The sequence below is a fragment of the Bemisia tabaci genome, chromosome 7 (genome assembly GCF_918797505.1).
Source record: "Bemisia tabaci chromosome 7, PGI_BMITA_v3".
NCBI lineage: Eukaryota > Metazoa > Arthropoda > Insecta > Hemiptera > Aleyrodidae > Bemisia > Bemisia tabaci.
The window spans coordinates 29295488-29313164 of NC_092799.1; the positions used below are offsets into that span (position 1 = coordinate 29295488).

General features: G+C 44.8%; 1 protein-coding gene across 1 annotated transcript in view; it reads right to left on the reverse strand.

Moving 5' to 3' along the window:
- LOC109043111 (cadherin-related tumor suppressor fat) overlaps window positions 1-17677 on the reverse strand; it is a 78629-nt gene that overhangs the window by 43516 nt on the left and 17436 nt on the right. The window contains exon 4 of the mRNA XM_072302280.1: window positions 13175-13685. Coding sequence (XP_072158381.1) covers window positions 13175-13685 — 511 coding nt within the window. The remainder of the gene's footprint in view (window positions 1-13174; window positions 13686-17677) is intronic.

The following is a 17677-nucleotide window of genomic DNA, read 5'->3' on the forward strand; positions in this document are numbered from 1 at the left end:
CGAACGCTCCTGCTCTTCCCTTGCGGCGCGAGGCAGGCTGATTGTTGAAATTGGTAGACACAGCAATAGGCAAAGAAGACAAAAAGGATAGGGAGGGATCCTGGAAGCGTGTGGTTGCTATGGTCAAAGGAAGTAGGTAATAGACTAACGGCTCCCCACGAGACACCCTTTGGTAAGTCCATCATAATTTTCTCCCTCAATCTATAACAAACACCCATTCCAACCAATAGTGTTGCTCCATACTCCTTATATGGACGTATTTTTGCTAAAAGGAACTATGAACTATGCACGTGAACCCTGCACATAGTTCATTTTGGCATAAATTCAGTCATATGTCTCCTTCGTTCATCGTTTTGTCTACCGATTTCAACAATCAGCCCGCTGCATGTAGTCGACTTAGTCCGCGGGGAATTTTAAAATTCGTTCGACAAACTTCGAAAATTGTGAGTCTCAGGGTGCGTTTCAGACATTTTTGACGTGTTCGATGGTATTTTTTCCGATTTTATCAGTGGGCTGCCTACTTAAATGCCTGCAACTCTCAAGTGTATGTGCAACAAATCCAATGCAATTTCTCATCTGTACCTTGAGCTACCCTTCTCTCGACAAAAAATAGTTTTTAAGAACTGTCCGCGGTTTTTGCAAAGCTGGTGTTACGCTCGGTGTATATGGACATTCATATATAGGCTCCTAAATTTTCAAGACTACATGGCGCGTGTATATTGAAGACCTTTAGTGCTCCTACAATGCATTTGTATTCACCATAGTCTGTCGATATAGCTCTAGCTCAGTCCGATGTTATCAGAATCTGCCGTATCATTTAGCGCCACTAAAGCTCGTGTACGCTCTTGAATCGACGAAGAAAATGCGGCTAACTTTCAGTCTGGTTCGCGTGATGAAAGAACGGTACAAAATATTTTCAGGAAGACGCTACCACAGTAGCCAGGGAGGAAGAACAAGGTGGGAGCGTCCTCTTAGGAATGGCGGAAAAGTTTGCAAGAATGAAGCAAATAGGAAATAAGGAGGAGAAGAAGTGGCGGAGCAGGAGGAGGGGAAACATAGAGGAGTAGATTTGTCAAAATTAGAGATCTCACAGGCGAGAACGAAACGGGGCAGGGCGGGGCAGGCGCCTGCAACATTGTAACCGAAACAGCGCAACATTGCTTTGTGCCAAAGCGAATCGTCGTTGTCAGATGTCGCTGAATTTTCCTGACAACGACGTCATGTTAAGAGTAAGTTCCTTCGTGGTCTCTTGAATTGCAAAGATAACAAAATTTTCAAATGTTTAAGTAATTCCTATCAAAGTCTACATCATAGGTCCAAAAGCTCCGCGTTTTAAGATTTTCCCGGCCACATCAAATAACACGGTCATAGAGAACTCTGATCAATGAAACTGAAAAGTCTGCGGGCAGAGATAGCGACCAGTGGCGAGGCGTGAATGATCGATTTTCGAGATTTCCCCATTAGAAGCTATGGTAAAGAATCGATTATCAAGGTGTTTGTTGCGAACACCCTGTTATTTGAATTTTAGAGCACTACAAAACCGTTTCACTGATTTTGTTCTGTTGGCTCTTAATTTAATCAGGATCTTCAAGAATTGCGTATGCTTTTGCAATGAAAATATCAACTGATTGGTTCAAGTGCGCGGTACCTTCCTTCATGAAATTTGTGATATACTACGCAAGATACTGAAGATAGGGCCTTTGTTCCATCACAGCAGATTTTTCCAACCGTTTCAATGATTTTTGGTGCTTTTAGGAATATGCGTGTTCATTAAATACAAAATATTCACTATCGTAATTCCTATCATAGGCGGTTCTAGACCTTCATGCTCGTGCCCTGAGTGGAATTCCTCCCATCATCCTTGCCCATATTCATTGAATACTGGACACTTGCAGATTTCAAAAATTCATAAAATAAAAATATTGCCATTTTGTGCGCTTCATCATACGATTTTTTCTCGACTTTTTTACTGCCCAAAAGCCTATTTCACGGTTCCGTAACCGTACTTTTGCTTGGGGTGCCCGACCCACTGGCACCCCCGTAGAACCGCCTATGATTCCTATAAGGTCTTCGGAACAAGTTTAGTGGTTCATTGCGAGTTCTACGTTAGAAACGTCAAGAACTCGATGACTGCAAAATGATGCGACCTACTGCCTACAAACCTGTAAAAACCCCGAATTCGGCTGTTCGCCTGCAACATACCTATTTCCCCGTGATATACTGTGCTCTTCCTCAGGAGAGCCGAGAAACTGGAAGGAAAACAGTCTGGCACCCGGGACGCGGCGCGGCGGCGGCGGTGGAACAACTCAAGTTATATCAGGTGTAATATATTGGCAGCCCTGAAACTGGAATGTGTCAACTCGGGTCTATCTGTCCGTGGATCTTCCCTTGGGAGTCAGAGGCGCGGATTCCCCGCTCGGAGCCCCCCTGCGCCCCCTCCCGCCCTTCGGGGACGATACGACACCCCGCACGACGACGCGGACGCACAACGCGTCGCTCCTCTCCTGCCGTGACTACAATCGGAGATGAACCCTCTTGTGCACTGAGCCCCGTGTTTTCCAGGGTTCATGTTCGGGTGGGAATACGCCCTGAGGTCAGGAGAGCGACGGTGCCCCTGGCCTCGGCTCCAGCTCGACTGCACTCCTTAATTCCCCGCTTCATCACGGCCCGGTGCACACTGGACCGGGTCGATAGGAGGAAGCGGACAAAATTTGGAAACTTTAAACGCTTATAACTCCGTTTAGACAAAACTTTGAGGTACTGAAAGTGGTTCAATTGGTTTCCTCGTAAAATTGTCTTCTTGAAACACCCCTTGAAATGTAAAATGTGACGAAATAAACATGAAGAATTTACAGTTTCAGTCCAAAATTTCATGTCCGACCTCTCCAATTGACTCGATCCACTGTGCGGCGCGAGGATGGTGGCTTCGGGGTGCGGGGCTGCGGGGTCGAGGCTTTTTGGAAACTCTAAAAGCTTATAACTCCGTTTATACAAAACTTTGAGGTACTGAAAGTGGTTCTATTGGTTTCCTCGTGAACAGAGGCGGAGCCAGAAATTTGACAACACCGCATTCCCTCCATTTAAACCTATGTTAAATAATCGATTCTCGTCGGAGCACCTGGCCCCTCCAGGAATCGATATATTTCCATAGGTTTAAATGAAGAAAAACAGTGTTGCCAGTTTGCTAGATCTGCCAATGCTCGTGAAATTTTCTTCCAGAAACACCCCTTGAAATTTAAAATTGGACAAATTAAACATCAAAATTTGCAGTTTTAGTAAATAATTTCATGTCCGACCTATCCCATTAACTGGATACATTGTGCGGTGCCAAGGACCGAGGTTCTCACCATCTCACCTCCAAAGGTCGGATTCGCACGGATCCAGGGGTATGCCACGCACCAGCACCATGCCTCTTCGATAAGTACTCGGTATTGGAAAAAAGGCCATTTCCGCCATTCATAGAACCGTTTTAATCCTATTCTTCGTCTAGACGAGGAGAGAGAAGGAACACGGGACAAAAAAACACAAACCCAACTATACTCCTAGCTGATTTTAGAGGGAAGTAGTAGAGTAGTTGTACAAGCCAGAGGTGGGGTTTAGTCAGCTGAAATTGTGGTTGGACCATATCTCTAGCTGGTGCCCTCAGAGTCAGCATAAGTGTGGTTGGATTAACTATACCGCTGACTGATGGCTTTTCACTCCTAGCTAGTGCAACTACTCTTATGGCTGCGGCGCCAAAATCAGCTGAACGCAGGGGCGTAGCTAGGAAATTTTTCTAGGGGGGGCCATGGGACCACCTCTCGTGGTGAAGAGAGCGAGGGGGTGAGGAATGGAGGATCCCGTTTTTCTAGGGGGGGCCACGAGATTTCTGGGGGGGCCAGCCCCCTCCCCCAGGACCCCCCTAGCTACGCCCATTGCTGAACGTATAGTTGAGAAAAAATAAAACACTAAGAAGTGGCCCGAAACTGTATGTAACAAGATGGAGAAATGGTATAGTTGAGATTGGGATACTTTTTTTCAATAAAGGGAAGAGAAATAAAAGTAGCAAAAAGTAATAGAAAGAAGGAGACAAAGGAAAAAAGAAATTACTATTCTCTCTCTTCTCCACTTTCTTTTCGTTTTAGAGAATGGAAAAGCTACACTCAGTTGGTGGAAGTCGTCAAACCCGGGTCTGCAAGGCCGTGGTTAAAAGTTAATAAAACTTATTTAATAACATAAAGTGTGAACATTCCCTTGAAAAAAGAGCAACACGGACACACTGCCAGAAAGCGTTCGAGAGAAGGACCGAATGAAAACGCTCGAACACGTACACGCAACTATTACCGCTCCAAAGACGCTCAAATTGCCTGTCAATTTTTTGAAGGCGAATTAGCTGCCGCGGAGACTCGAACGCCGGGGAAAGAAAGTTAACTAGTGGCGGTGCGTTGCTCCCCGCGCGAACTTGGTGGACAATAATCAAGTGCTGCCCTTATTATAAGTCCATTGCTTGGATTATTGATGCAGGGTTTCTAAGATACAAGTATTTTCTCTGAATGCACTTCGGATTCGACTCGAAACTGATCTACGACCCTGATCGCATGTATTGAATGAGTCAGCTGCGCTGGTCACAAAATCGTGTTTTGATGCTTGATTCTTGCAGATCAACTAAAAATAATAAGATCCGTCCAAACAGCAACTTTCTACGTTGAATATTACCCGAGATATCCTCCTCACTGGAAAAAAAACACATTGGATCCAGAGTCCAGACTCCTAAAAACATCGACAAGAAAAAATACTCTTGATTCAATCAGATTTAAGCTTAAATCAAGAACCAAGCCTCTTAATTTGAGCGGATTTCCTTTTGATTTAAGCTTCAATCTGATTGAATCAAGAGTCCTTTTTCTTGTCAATGTTTTCAAGAGTCTGGACGCTAGATCCAATGTGCTTTTTTTTCCAGTCCTTTGAAAAGTCGGGTTTTTGAAGTCATCCACCGCGGTAGTCCATTACATGACATGTACTACCACGGTGGATGAAGTCATAAATCGAGTGTTTCAAGGCGCGATATCTCGGTTGATACTTAACGTATCGAGTTGCTGTTGGGACAGATCTTATTATTTTTAGCTCATCTACAAGAATCTAGCATCAAAACACGATTCTGTGACCTGCACAACTGACCAATGCAAAAAGAATCTTGCGAGAAAAATTCGTTTACTAAGACAGATAGAAGCCGAGTCAGTGACCGGAGATGCGACGAATTCGGGGCAGAGCGCAGAGCTCGGAATCGGGAGTCTGCGAGGGGGGCGCGGGGGCAGGCCTAGCGGGCGCGGGTACTGGACATGGGAGCCGCCGCCGCGGCGAATAGGAAGGAGGAACGGGCAGAACGGAACGGATCGAAAGGATCATCGGAAATCGGGATATGATAGAGTCGTTACGAGCTTACGAGGACAAGCCGACATCGGATCGGCATACGGCATCGGGAACGGTGAGGGGGCTGGGGGCAGCGGAGGGAGTCGAGGTGAGCCGATGATTGGATGAGCGAGACGGACCCAAGACAATGAAGATTGCGATCCGCGCGGTAGCCGCAGCGGCCCGGCCGGCCGGCGCGGCGCGGCGCGCGGTGCCCGGTCAATGGTGACTGATCAACGGTCACCCGTTGGTGCTGGTGGTGACTAAGTTTGGTCTCCGTCGCAGTTGCCGCGCTGGTCGGGAAAGCTCACTGGAAAAAAAAAACACATTGGATCTGGAGTCCAGACTCTTAAAAACATCGACAGGAAAAAAATACTCTTGATTCAATCAGATTTAAGCTTAAATCAAGAACCAAGCCTCTTAATTTGAGCGGATTTCCTTTTGATTTAAGCTTAAATCTGATTGAATCAAGAGTGTTTTTTCTTGTCAATGTTTTCAAGGTCTGGGCTCTAGATCCAATGTGTTTTTTTCCAGTGCTCTGTAACCGTAAGGGAAATGAGCTGAGCGGGCACTTTTTTCTGGCTTACCCGAGATGCACCTATATCTTCACGAGGAAACGAATGGCGCAAGTATCGTTTGTAAATTAATTGGAAAAGCAAACTCGAAGGTGATGCAAGCTCAAAAGAATGGGCTATTCTATGCCCTCCAAAGGCTACATGGGCCTGGAAAATTTTGAAAAGAGAAACCGCCAGAATTCCCTCTACTTGCGATCTCTCTGCCTCTACTCTACTTGTGATCAGAATGTGTTACTCTGTTTTAGGTGACAACTTCGGTGGTGCATTTTTCCCTTCTTTCTATGACCCAGCGCACAGTGAACAGAACCTCAGCGTAAAAAAGGCCGAAAAATGAGCTTTCAGGACACTGAATGAATTTTCGTCGTGATTGGTTAGCTTAACACTGATTTTAAAACGTGAATTTCTGAAACTTCCATTTTATGGCCGATCGAACTATGATGGGGCCCCACAGTGGATCGAAAATTGGAGAGGTCGGACATGAAATTGTTGACTAAAACGGCACATTTTGATGTTTATTTCGTCACATTTTAAATTTCAAGGGGTGCAATTACAAGAAAATTTTACAAGGAAACCAATGGAACCACTTTTAGAGCCTCAACATTTCGTATAAACGGAGTTATAAGCTTTTGAAGTTTCCAAATTTTGTCCGACCTCTCCTATTGACTCGATCCACTGTGGGCCCCTTTGCGCGTTGCAACGAACTAGTCATGCCACTGAAGTCGACTATCGTGGGCCCCCCTATGTCCCCCATGCCCCCTGCTCTTATTCATTTCAACACGCGTAAAATCCCGACAACACATCTCTCCACTCCGGACCATCTTTTAATTGCTCGAGTTAATTAATTGACTTTTCTTGTTCGGTTATTGGTATGTCGGTATGTGCTCCACATTCAACGATAATACTTATTCTAAAAAGCAATTTTATTCCTCCCGTCAGCGGTGGCGTAGCGTAGTTTGCGATGAATCGATTGATCTGACATTCGAACCTATGGAAAAGGATCGATTATCGGGCGTTCACAACGAGCACCGTAATAATCGATTTTTTAGTGCAGCTTGAAATGGGAAAATATCGATGGTCGGTCATCACACCTCGCAAGTGCCCGTCAGCCACCCTCTCCCTGGTTCCCCTCGTCCCCTCTTCGTTTTACGTTTCGGAATCGATGCGTCGAAACCGGTGCAATTTCTGCAAGGAAAGATTTAGTCGCCTACCAGTTCGTGACTTAAATTTTTCAGCGTTTCGATGTAAAAAAAAAAAAAAGAAACTATGCACGCCGTGACGCGAGTATGTCATGAATGAAAACAAATAAATTCTGAGTAAGACTGACTTCTGCTCAGTTAAATCTCTGCAGAAGCATGGCGTTTGGATAACCGATGAAAGTTAAAATAGATCTCTCATACTTGTGAAGTCCTTTAATAAATGGAATTTTATCAACCCGTGCAGTTATTTCGATCTTTCTGAAGTTACATTATGATATGACTTCGGACTCATTTCAAACGTGTACTCTTCTACATACTATGGTATACGGAGAAAAAAACTTCGTGCATGGGACCCGAAGTTGAGGTCATACGGATCTCTGAAGTTTTCTGATCACGCATCCGAAAACTTGAGGTCGAGCTGCCGAAGTTCGGGTCAGACATCGAGGCACTTCGGTATGTACCGGAGTACTTCAGATGTGTGACCCAAACCCTCCGGTATAAATCGAAGTACTTCAGATATCTGACCCGAACTTCGGCGGCTGGACCTACAGTTTTTAAGTACGTGATCCAAAAACTTCAGAGATCCATATGACTTCAACTTCGGGTCCCACGCGCGAAGTTTTTTTCTCCGTGTACTACGGCGTACTATGGTAAATGATGTCATTTAACCACTCTTTCAAAAGAGGACATTTCCATATTGGTTTGATACTTAGGGACTTGGCTTTCGAGCAAACCTCCAAAAACTTACTTCCAAAACCTCAAATTTCTTTTTCATCATAAACTATCGATCGATTTTAAGCGGACGGAGGCATTTTTTAATTACTCGGAGTACACAGAAGAGTTACGGTTTCCCGCCCGCGCTACATCGGTGGCTTTGAGAGTTGACGGATATTTGTTGGCCGACCGCGTTGTGCTCTGCCCCTATGCAGTTGTGCCCTCCCTCAAAGCGGACGTCACTGTCAGTCGGGCCTGCGCACCGTGTTCCGGTGCATCCGACGGGACGGTTTCAATAAGCTCAAAGCTGAGGTTTCCCCGTTCAACCTTCACTTTATAAATTATTTATTATCTATAACCATAACCTGTTTTTACAACTTAACCGGCAGTGGCGTCGCGAGAGATCGAGTATCGAGATTTCCCCATTTGAAGCTGTGGTAAAGAATCGATTATCAAGGTGTTCTTTGCGAACACCTTGTTCATCGATCTTTTTCCATAGGTTTAAAGGGCAGATCAATCGATATATCGCAGAGCACGCCACGCCACTGTTAACCGGGGACGAACCAAACACTCCTTCCTTGGTTCCCGGCCCGTCTCCGTTGACCAAATATTCACCCGCACCGTTGTCATGTCATGAGTCTCCAAGAGTATAAATCATCGTTTTCTTCAGCTTTTGAAGCTCGTTTCCCTGACAAGAACGTAACTTCATCTCAATGTTGCCAAATTTCCTTTTCGCAAATTGCATTTTTACCAGGGGAATTCTGGGCATTCCTAGCTGAGAATTTGACTAATTATTCTTCTGATCTCATACAAAAATCAGAATTAACTTAGACGATTGCACGATTACATTCTCGTAAAAAAATTGAATTGTTTGAGTCAATTTGTAAACTTTGTAATGAGGGAGTTACGTTACTTCGTGCGGAAAACGACGATTTTAGACTTCTGTAATATTTTGATTCGTTCTTTGAACACTAAAACCGTCAAAATGGGGGATACAATTATTCGTCGTTTGAGCACTTAATTTGCAAACCTCCTGAAATGGAGGGGAACTTATTGATAGTCTATCCTTTCTTTGTCTCACTGCGCAATACATGGGCCACCAGGGAAGGCAGTGTGCGTCAAAACGTCCGAGGAACTAGCCATTTTTTGTAAAATTCGGCTAAAGATGCAATGCTGTTTTTTGTCGGGGTATACTTTAGCTCAAAGTTCAATATTTTGTACTGAAAGCTGTCGCGAGATTTTTCAACTTTGAACAAGATTTTCTCGAAATCACGTCAATGTCTCGCAACTTTTTCATTTACGGCCCCCCTTAGGACTAGAATATAAGGTATCGAAACTACAAACGACGATACATGAAGTTTAACTCCTTTATTTGCATTGCTTGCATTGCTACAAGCTATTGAAATTTGGCTCGACGATACGTGATCCTTCATTCCAATGACTGTGCAATGAGAGTAACACAAAAGCTAAAATTATTATATATGATGCCTTATAATATTAAAAGCTATTGAAATTTGGCTCGACGATACGTGCTCCTTCATTCCAATGACTATGCAATGAGAGTAACACGAAAGTTAAAATTCTTATATGATGCCTTGTTCTGAAACGGCGAGTTCCATTGCAGTCTTCTCGGCGAAGACCTGACGGAAGTATCTGCTCCTGCTGTCAGTCAAGGAGAATTGGCATCCAAGTGCGTGGTTTTACCGCTCGTTTGGATCTCATGTCCGTTCGACGAGGCATGCGCCATGTTTCTTTGTCGTTGCGTACACGCGGGGACCCTTCGTCGCCCCTCTAACGTAAAGGCGTACCTTCATTTTCACGTGAGCCCTATACTCCGTATAACTCTACGCTTTTCGACGCTCATCTAGAAGCAGAGATGAGCCCTTACGTCTTAGGGGCGACGTTATGAAGGCCGGTGCGCCGCACAGTGAATCGAGCCAATTAGAGAGGTCGGACAAGAAATTTTAGCCTAGTCCTGCAAATTTTGATGAGTTTGTCACATTTTAAATTTCGAGGTGTGCTCCTTGAAGAAAATTTTATGAGAAAACTAATAAAACAATTTTTAAAACCTGAACGTATTGTATAAACGGAGTTATGAGCGTTTAAAGTTTCAAAACGTTGTCCGACCTCTCCTATCGACTCGATCCACCGTGCGCCGGGCCCGCGGTGCGTCTGTGTGAGTTCGTGTGAGGGAGTGCGAGTGCATACGAAAGTGAACGGTGTAATAAGTGCGTTTAAGTGACTTATAAGGGAACCGAGGCAATGTCAATTTCTGCGAGTGACCATAATTACGCGGAAGAAGGCACCGCAAACCGTACGCGTACGGTACCGTGCGACGGGACGGCAGCCGAGTTCGACGATCGATCGCTCACCGGGTCCAACTCGCCTTCTGCGGAAGGAGACAAAATTGTGGCGGAAAGTTCGTAACTTAATTTTTTCCGTTTCGAGGTATCACGAGATTTGACCTAACTGCCTCCCACGGCATTTGCAGTGTTGTAATTTTGTTGATTAACTGCACATAATTCCGGAGATAGTCATCTGCGCAAAAAATTAAAAGACGTACCGAAATGGGTTCCATCTTCATTCACCAAACTCAAAATTGATCCGTAGACGAGTATCATAATTAATCCGTGTCGAGACGGTCACCGTAACCATCGATTGGCTGTGAATGGATCAATTCTATATCGATTGGCTGTGAATGGATCAATTCTATATCGATTGGCTGTGAATGGATCAATTCTATATCGATTGCTGTGAATGGATCAATTCTATATCGATTGGCTGTGAATGGATCAATTCTATATCGATTGGCTATGAATGGATCAATTCTATATCGATTGGCTGTGAATGGATCAATTCTATATCGATTGGCAGCGAATGGATCAACTTTTGTGTCGAAGGGTGCAGCCGCATCGAGTTTCGTTCCCTTTCATCGGGGTTATTTTAAGGTCATCATAACAGCTTTGAAATCGCCACGATGATTAATGGTTTTTCGACTGATGGACACGTTTTCGATTTTTGGGAGGCAAAATGGACTTGTTCACACCGAATTCACCAAGTTCCGACGCCTGCAACGTGACAAACAAGCTAAATCTGTCCAACTATAGGATGTTGTCATATCTTCGTTTGATTTGAATAATAATTGTGACTCAGAAGAATACAAACAAGAGGGGATTGAAAAATTAGATGTCCGAGAAAAAAGAGTTATGGTGAAAAAAGAAAGATCGCATACTCATAAATGGACTAAGTCAGTTATCGAAATATTATTTCGTTAATGTTTAAAAAAATTTAAAGTAGGTGTATTTTTGAGCTCAAAAATTTGAACTATATTCGACATATTCATGCTTAAAAACCATATTTGAGTTCGTTAAAAGAAAACAATTTGGCGCATTGAATTTGCGTACTTCACGGTTCTTTTTTATTTAATTTATTCATGCAGACAGTCATTTTTAGCATACATCGGTGCATCCTATTGTTCGCTCTAGAGTGTCTTTCGAAAGAATAAACATTTAATTACCAGAATATACGCCTTTTTATCACAATTTTACACAGGACACGTCAAAAACGCTCAAAAATACTCAACATCTACTTTACATGAGGAAACGTCTGTAAGGTGTTTAAATTTTGATTTGTCCTTCCTTTTCCTCCCTGTATTCCTCCTTCTTCCTTTTCCTCCGGTGGTCTTTGTCTCCGAGCGTGAAATTCGAAAATAGGAGATTTTTTCCGGCAACGGCGCAAGTTCCGATAGGCGGACCATTAACATGTCGGACGAGAGGCGGCATCATTAATTAGGAATGCGGTTGGACCTAAAATGACAACCGAGAGAATTTGGCAGGTACGTTGAACCCGAACACGGACTGATAACTTGGAAGTCGCCCGGGCTCCGGTCGTACGGGGAAAACGACGCGAGGAAAAATCCGAGATTTAGGTCCATAACCCCGGGAGAATCAGTGCCAACACGTAAGTGCACGCAACAATGAATGAGTGACGCAATAATGAGTACTCACATCACGGGCAAAAATCAGTAATACTTGAATACTTGGACGAATATTGCTCAATAACATTGAAAAAAAAATTTATCACCACCCCATGGTGCTAGATATATCGACGGTGAAACTACCAAACCACGTATCTCGTTTGCGGTGTTTAAAAATCTACGCTCACATTTTATTTTTTTGAAGTCGACCAAATCAATATCATTCCTTGAAATTTTTACAGAATTTTCTCCGCACGAAGAGGAAAAATCACAGAAATTTTCAAGACTGGACGTTAAGTAGTTTTTCATTTAAAAAATAAAGTATGACAGGAAGTCTGCGACGTCGCAAACCGAGATACGTGGTTTGGTAGTTTCACCGTCGATATAAGAGTAGTTGCACTAGCCAGATGGTTGATCCAACTACACTTTCGGCAGACTCAACCGTACCACTGACTGGTGCAACTATACTCTTGTATCTGGCGCCAAAATCAGCCATTAGTATAGTTGGGATTGTGATACTTTTTTTCCCATGCATGTTCTTCGATGAGGTATAAATCTTTTCAGTCACTCTAGCAAACATCGAATATAAATACGTTCCTCCGTTCTAAAATGATGAATTTCGGACTGCTGACATAATATGGACCGAGTTTAACGAACATAAATCAAGAAGCATCGGAATTGAACTGAGAAAAAGAGGTTTGAAGTTTGGCGCCTGCATACGACACAATGTTGGACATAAATTTGAACGCCGATCCTTCCATTCAAAGTATTTTAAGTCGTCACGTATCGTTGGATGCAACGAACCATACCTTTAAAATGGCTGCTAAGTTAAGAACTTGCGTAAAAGGTGGGATGATAGTAGAAACCCAAGTAGATGTATTTCAAAACTCTACGGATTTCCAGCATTCCAGCATCAGTCAGTGATTCCAAAGGTATAATTGGTTGGTTGGAAGCAGAGGCAAGAGACCCTTCACTGGCCTCTTGGCGACAGGTGGAAGCTTTACGTGTAACTTCCGGGTATTCAACACTTCCATGTGGACAATTATAAGGGAGCAACGGTCATCGCTCTTTTTTCGGCTGTTGACCTACCTGCATGGTGGATGATGAACTTCGGGTGACGTCATGAGCCAAACAAGTTTCCCAAACTTCGGATTGTTAGCAAAACGAAACTGCCAACACGTTGTTAAACATCAACCATGTAGGAAAGTCAACAGTAGAATGCTGAAGTCCCGAAAGCAAAAGCTTCCACCATGCCCCTGATACTAGTGGAGTGTCCCTTGTCTCTGGTTGGAAGTGCATGCTAATTGAAATTTAGGTTATGTACTCACCGGTATCCATGGCAACGAGGGTGAGGATGTACTCGGACTGCTTCTCCCGGTCGAGGGCCCTGAGGAGGGTGATCTCGCCTGAGGAGGCGTTGATGCGGAAGAGGTCGGCGTCGCCCTCCTTGAGGAAGTAGCGGACCTGGGCGTTGAAGGGCTGCGTGTCGGCGTCGAAGGCGGCGACGGTGAGGACGTGGCCGCTCGGCGAGGGGATGACGTTCTCCATGACGTAGGCCAGGTACGGGGAGTCGAGGAAGGTGGGCGGGTTGTCGTTGATGTCCGAGATGGAGATGGCGATGGAGGCCGTGTCGTGGCGGACCGAGTCCTCCGAGTTGCCGGCGCAGTCCTCCGCGCGCACCGTCAGGACGTAGCGGCTTTTCCGCTCGAAGTTGAGGTTCTTCGCCACGCGCACCACCCCCGTGTCCTCGCTGATTATGAAGTCCCGGTTCTCGTCGCCGGCCACGATGGCGTAGCGCACCCGACCGTTGATCCCTTCGTCCTCGTCCGTTGCCGACACCTGCAACAAAACAAGACTTCGTTAATACACATACATGAAGTCGCTTTCACAGCGCAGCCTCGCGCTCTGCAACGCCCAATCGCCATTGCCCCCTATCCTCCCAGGGGGCTGATTATTAAAATTGATAGACAAAGCGATAGACAAAGAATATAAAGAGAACATGGAGCGATCCTATTGGTTGAGACGGGTGCTTCTCATAGACTTAGGGGGAAATGACGGACTAACTGTCGGGTCCCTCGTCGGTTGCCGTTACTTAGTCTATTACTTACCTCCTTTGTCTAATCCAACCACCCATTTTAACCAATCAGATAGCTTCATTTTTCCGCCGCCTCCTATGTCTATCACTTTGTCTAGTAATTTCAATAATCAGCCCACAGAGGTCATCAGGCAATTGGCACCTTCTGATCTTCTTCTCCACTCCTGGTCGCCAAACTTTCACAGGACATCCACGCCGTCGCCTTGTCATCGCCCCTGAAATGATGAATTGTCTGGGAAAATTGGGCGTCTCCTCACACATTTCACTGCCAACGAGAGGAAAAACACCCTAAGAACACTCCAATGTTGCTCACTTTATTATGATAAAATACGATTTTTCTGCACTGAAAAGAGACTCCGGCCGTGGAAGCCGTATTTGCGGGCTTTGTAGACATACCGTCCACGGTCCGGGCTTAGAGGCCGAAAATTCTGGGCGTAGAACCCGGAAAAATCTAAATTACGGCTCCAGCACCCGGAAGTTTTGTCCTCTAAGCTCGGAACGGACGGTATGTCTATACAGCCCGAAACAGGTGGTATGTCTTTATAGCCCGTAAATTTTCTTCCAGTGTGCCGGGGCGGTTTTGGTGTAACATGTCTGACATTGTCAACAGAAAATAATCCATAACTTTTCCCAGAATGAATATTTTATTGAGAGAAACTTGGCAACGTTTGAATGTTCGCTTGTTTTCACACTAGAGCGCACAAGTCTCCGAATTCGGCGAGCTGCGCAAAAACCGGGATATTACACATAGTTTCGGCCAAAGAACCCGGTTTTTTAATTGGACCACGATGTCTGACCCTGTTCCTAACTCAGTCGCTTATTTTTCTATTCGGGCGTTCAAGTCGCCGGATCTACAAACCCGGACGGAAACTGCGATTTTCGTAGAGTTTTCATCGGAGACATATCGAGGGGGAAAAGCATGAGTGCGCATTTCGTTTGTGATGTTTCAAAATGTTTGCTATGCAAATGTATTTCATAAAAGGCCGAGCCAGCATTGCGGTTTGAGATTTTTCGCTATACGAGAAATTCAAGAGTAAATTAAGCGGGGAGAAAATGAGTTTGGCTAATTCTGGTCAAATCGTCGCCCTCCTGGCGTAAAGGCACGACTTCACTCTAGAATGAGCCCTATTATCCATACAAATTAAAGCTTTCCCGGGCTCATCTCAATGTGCAGTTACGTCCTTTCGTCAGCCGGGCGACGGAAAGCGTCCAATTGTCCTCTCCACGCCTCATGGAGACGTCCAGGGGAGAAATGCGGAGGAGGCTGGTGCGTTAGCGTCCCCACGTCTCCGCAAGTGTGAAACGCAAAGGCCAACACGCCCAGATCCACGGCGAGTGGCAACATGTTTTCGTTATCAGCCAATAACAAATGTTGCCACGGCTGAAAGCTGAGGCGCATATCAAAAAGCTGTTGGTAATTAAGAGGCCAATCAGCAATCGGCCAAACCAATCGTGTCTTACTCCGAGCCCCGTCTGAGCCCCGGTCGGACTCCCGGACCGAGTCTCACTTCCAACGCCGTATCACCCTCCGCACGTTGCCAAATTCCCTTCCATAAAATACAAATTCCCACGGAAACTTGAAAATATTTTTCGCCCAATTTTTTAGACAGTTCTTTTTACAATTTTATCTAAAATATCTGCAAATTTTAGGAGAAATATTCAAAACTTCCTTCAAAAATGACAATTAACAATAGGAAATTTGACAACGCTGTGTTGAGTATACGGCGTTTTTCCTTAGCACGGCAGTCTACGTGGGAACGCGTGTAAGCAGCCTTTTTGACATTTCAATCCGGTACTTGCTTCGTCGTTTCCCGGCTTCGAGTTCCACGCGGACGCCAATTCAACTCGCGGATTTTAAAAGCTCCGTTCCTTCTTTTCGTCCCCTCCTACCCCCTCCCCCTCCCTCTTGTCCCGCTCTCTCCCTCTTTCTTTACGCCATTACCGCATCTTCCTTGCACTTCTGTTGCTTTACCCGGAGTGCCTTAATAGGGAGAGTATGGATGACACTGGACTGGAGGATCCATTTCTGATTGGCTCAGTCGTCTTGGGCTTGAGACTCTTAGTGCAGAGATTAAGACAAGTGGAATCTGTTCCTGGATGGCTCCCAGGCTGCCGTGCTAAGGAAGAACGCCGTATGAGCCTTCAGACGTTGCCAAATTTCCTCCGATAAAAGTCGAAATTACTGAAAATTGTGAATATTATTTTCCAAAAATTGCAGACAATTTTTCACGCAATTTAATGTAAAAAATCTGAAAATTTCAAGACAAAATATGTATGAATGTTGTCAAAAATACATGCTTATCAAGATAAATTTGGCAACTCCCGAATGTTCATACTATGTTTTCCATTCTACAGCAGCATAGAGCTACAGCCCATCACAAAAGTTACATCTTCAATAGTCGTAAACACTTCATAAAGGAATGCACGATATTTACAATGGCGTTTCTGGACTGAAAATCTCGGGGAAGATGAATTGACACTTTATGACTCAATTGACACACGCAGATCGCAACTCGCCTCTAATTTCCAGGTAGGCCAAAGGGAATCCTCCGTGCAGTAGAGGCGAGATTGTCTATACCTAAGGAATCGTATCTAGTGTTGTCTGCAAATATTGACTCTTAGGAAGTCATATCAAAGTCTACTGGACGATTTTGGTGCAATAACCCTGTTATTCTAAACAAGTCTCAACGATTGATGATACTGTAATTATGGATATCCCCAAAATATCGGGAAGAAGGGCTTCACTAAAATATTATGCAGAAAACGTCATTTGAAATGCTGGGTGCGACAAGGAACAATTGGAATGGGAAAGAAAAAGGGAGAAAAATAAATATATGGAAAAGCGTCGATCGAGGACTACTGAAATCTGTAAGAACTATGCACTCTTTTCGAGGGTTTGTGACTCCATGATCCGAGAAATCTTATTGCCTGTAGTGACGAACTCGTCGTTTTCCAGACGAAGGAACTTAACTCCATTACAAGGTTGCAAAATTGACTCAAACTTTTCAATTTTTTACAGGCATGTACGCGTACGGGTGCGAAACTCATCAAACCTTTTTCAGATTTTTGCTTAAGTTCGGAAGAAAAATCAGCAAGATTCTCAAAGTGAAATGCCCGATATTTTTCCGGTAAAAATGCAATCTACAAGGGGAAATTTGGCAGCATTGAAATGTAGCTACGTTCTTTCGCGAAGGAACTGTGACTGTGACACTCTGGGCCCGGATTTTTTTTTTTAAGAGTTTTTACATCTAGGCTTACGGGGGTCCGGAGCTTGACATCGGAGCGCAAATCTCCGATTGGCCGTGTTGCTCGGTCATCTCCGGATTTCTGGGGGGAGGACGCCGGTAAGCCCCAGATACGCTGGCTCCAATCCTCTTTACCACAACGTTGATTACATTATCTCGGCGAGTAATCTGACTGTAATCTGACATCCGGCTGTCTTCCGTCGGGCACCTACTCTCCTCAGTTTATTAACCGTCCGAGCGTCTAATGGACGCATTTATGCTAGAAGGAACTATGTCGCGCACAAGCCCTATGCACATAGTTCCTTTTAGCGTAAATACGTCCTAATGTGCAACCTGTAAATGTATCTACGCGCACATAGGCAGCGGCACGTACACACACGCATTATCGCGGCAGGTACCCGTGTTTCCCTCCCCCACCCCCGCTCGCTTTTCGGAGAGCCAATCAAACCCCGCTGGATGGTAAATGACATTTCAATCACTTTGGGAGCACG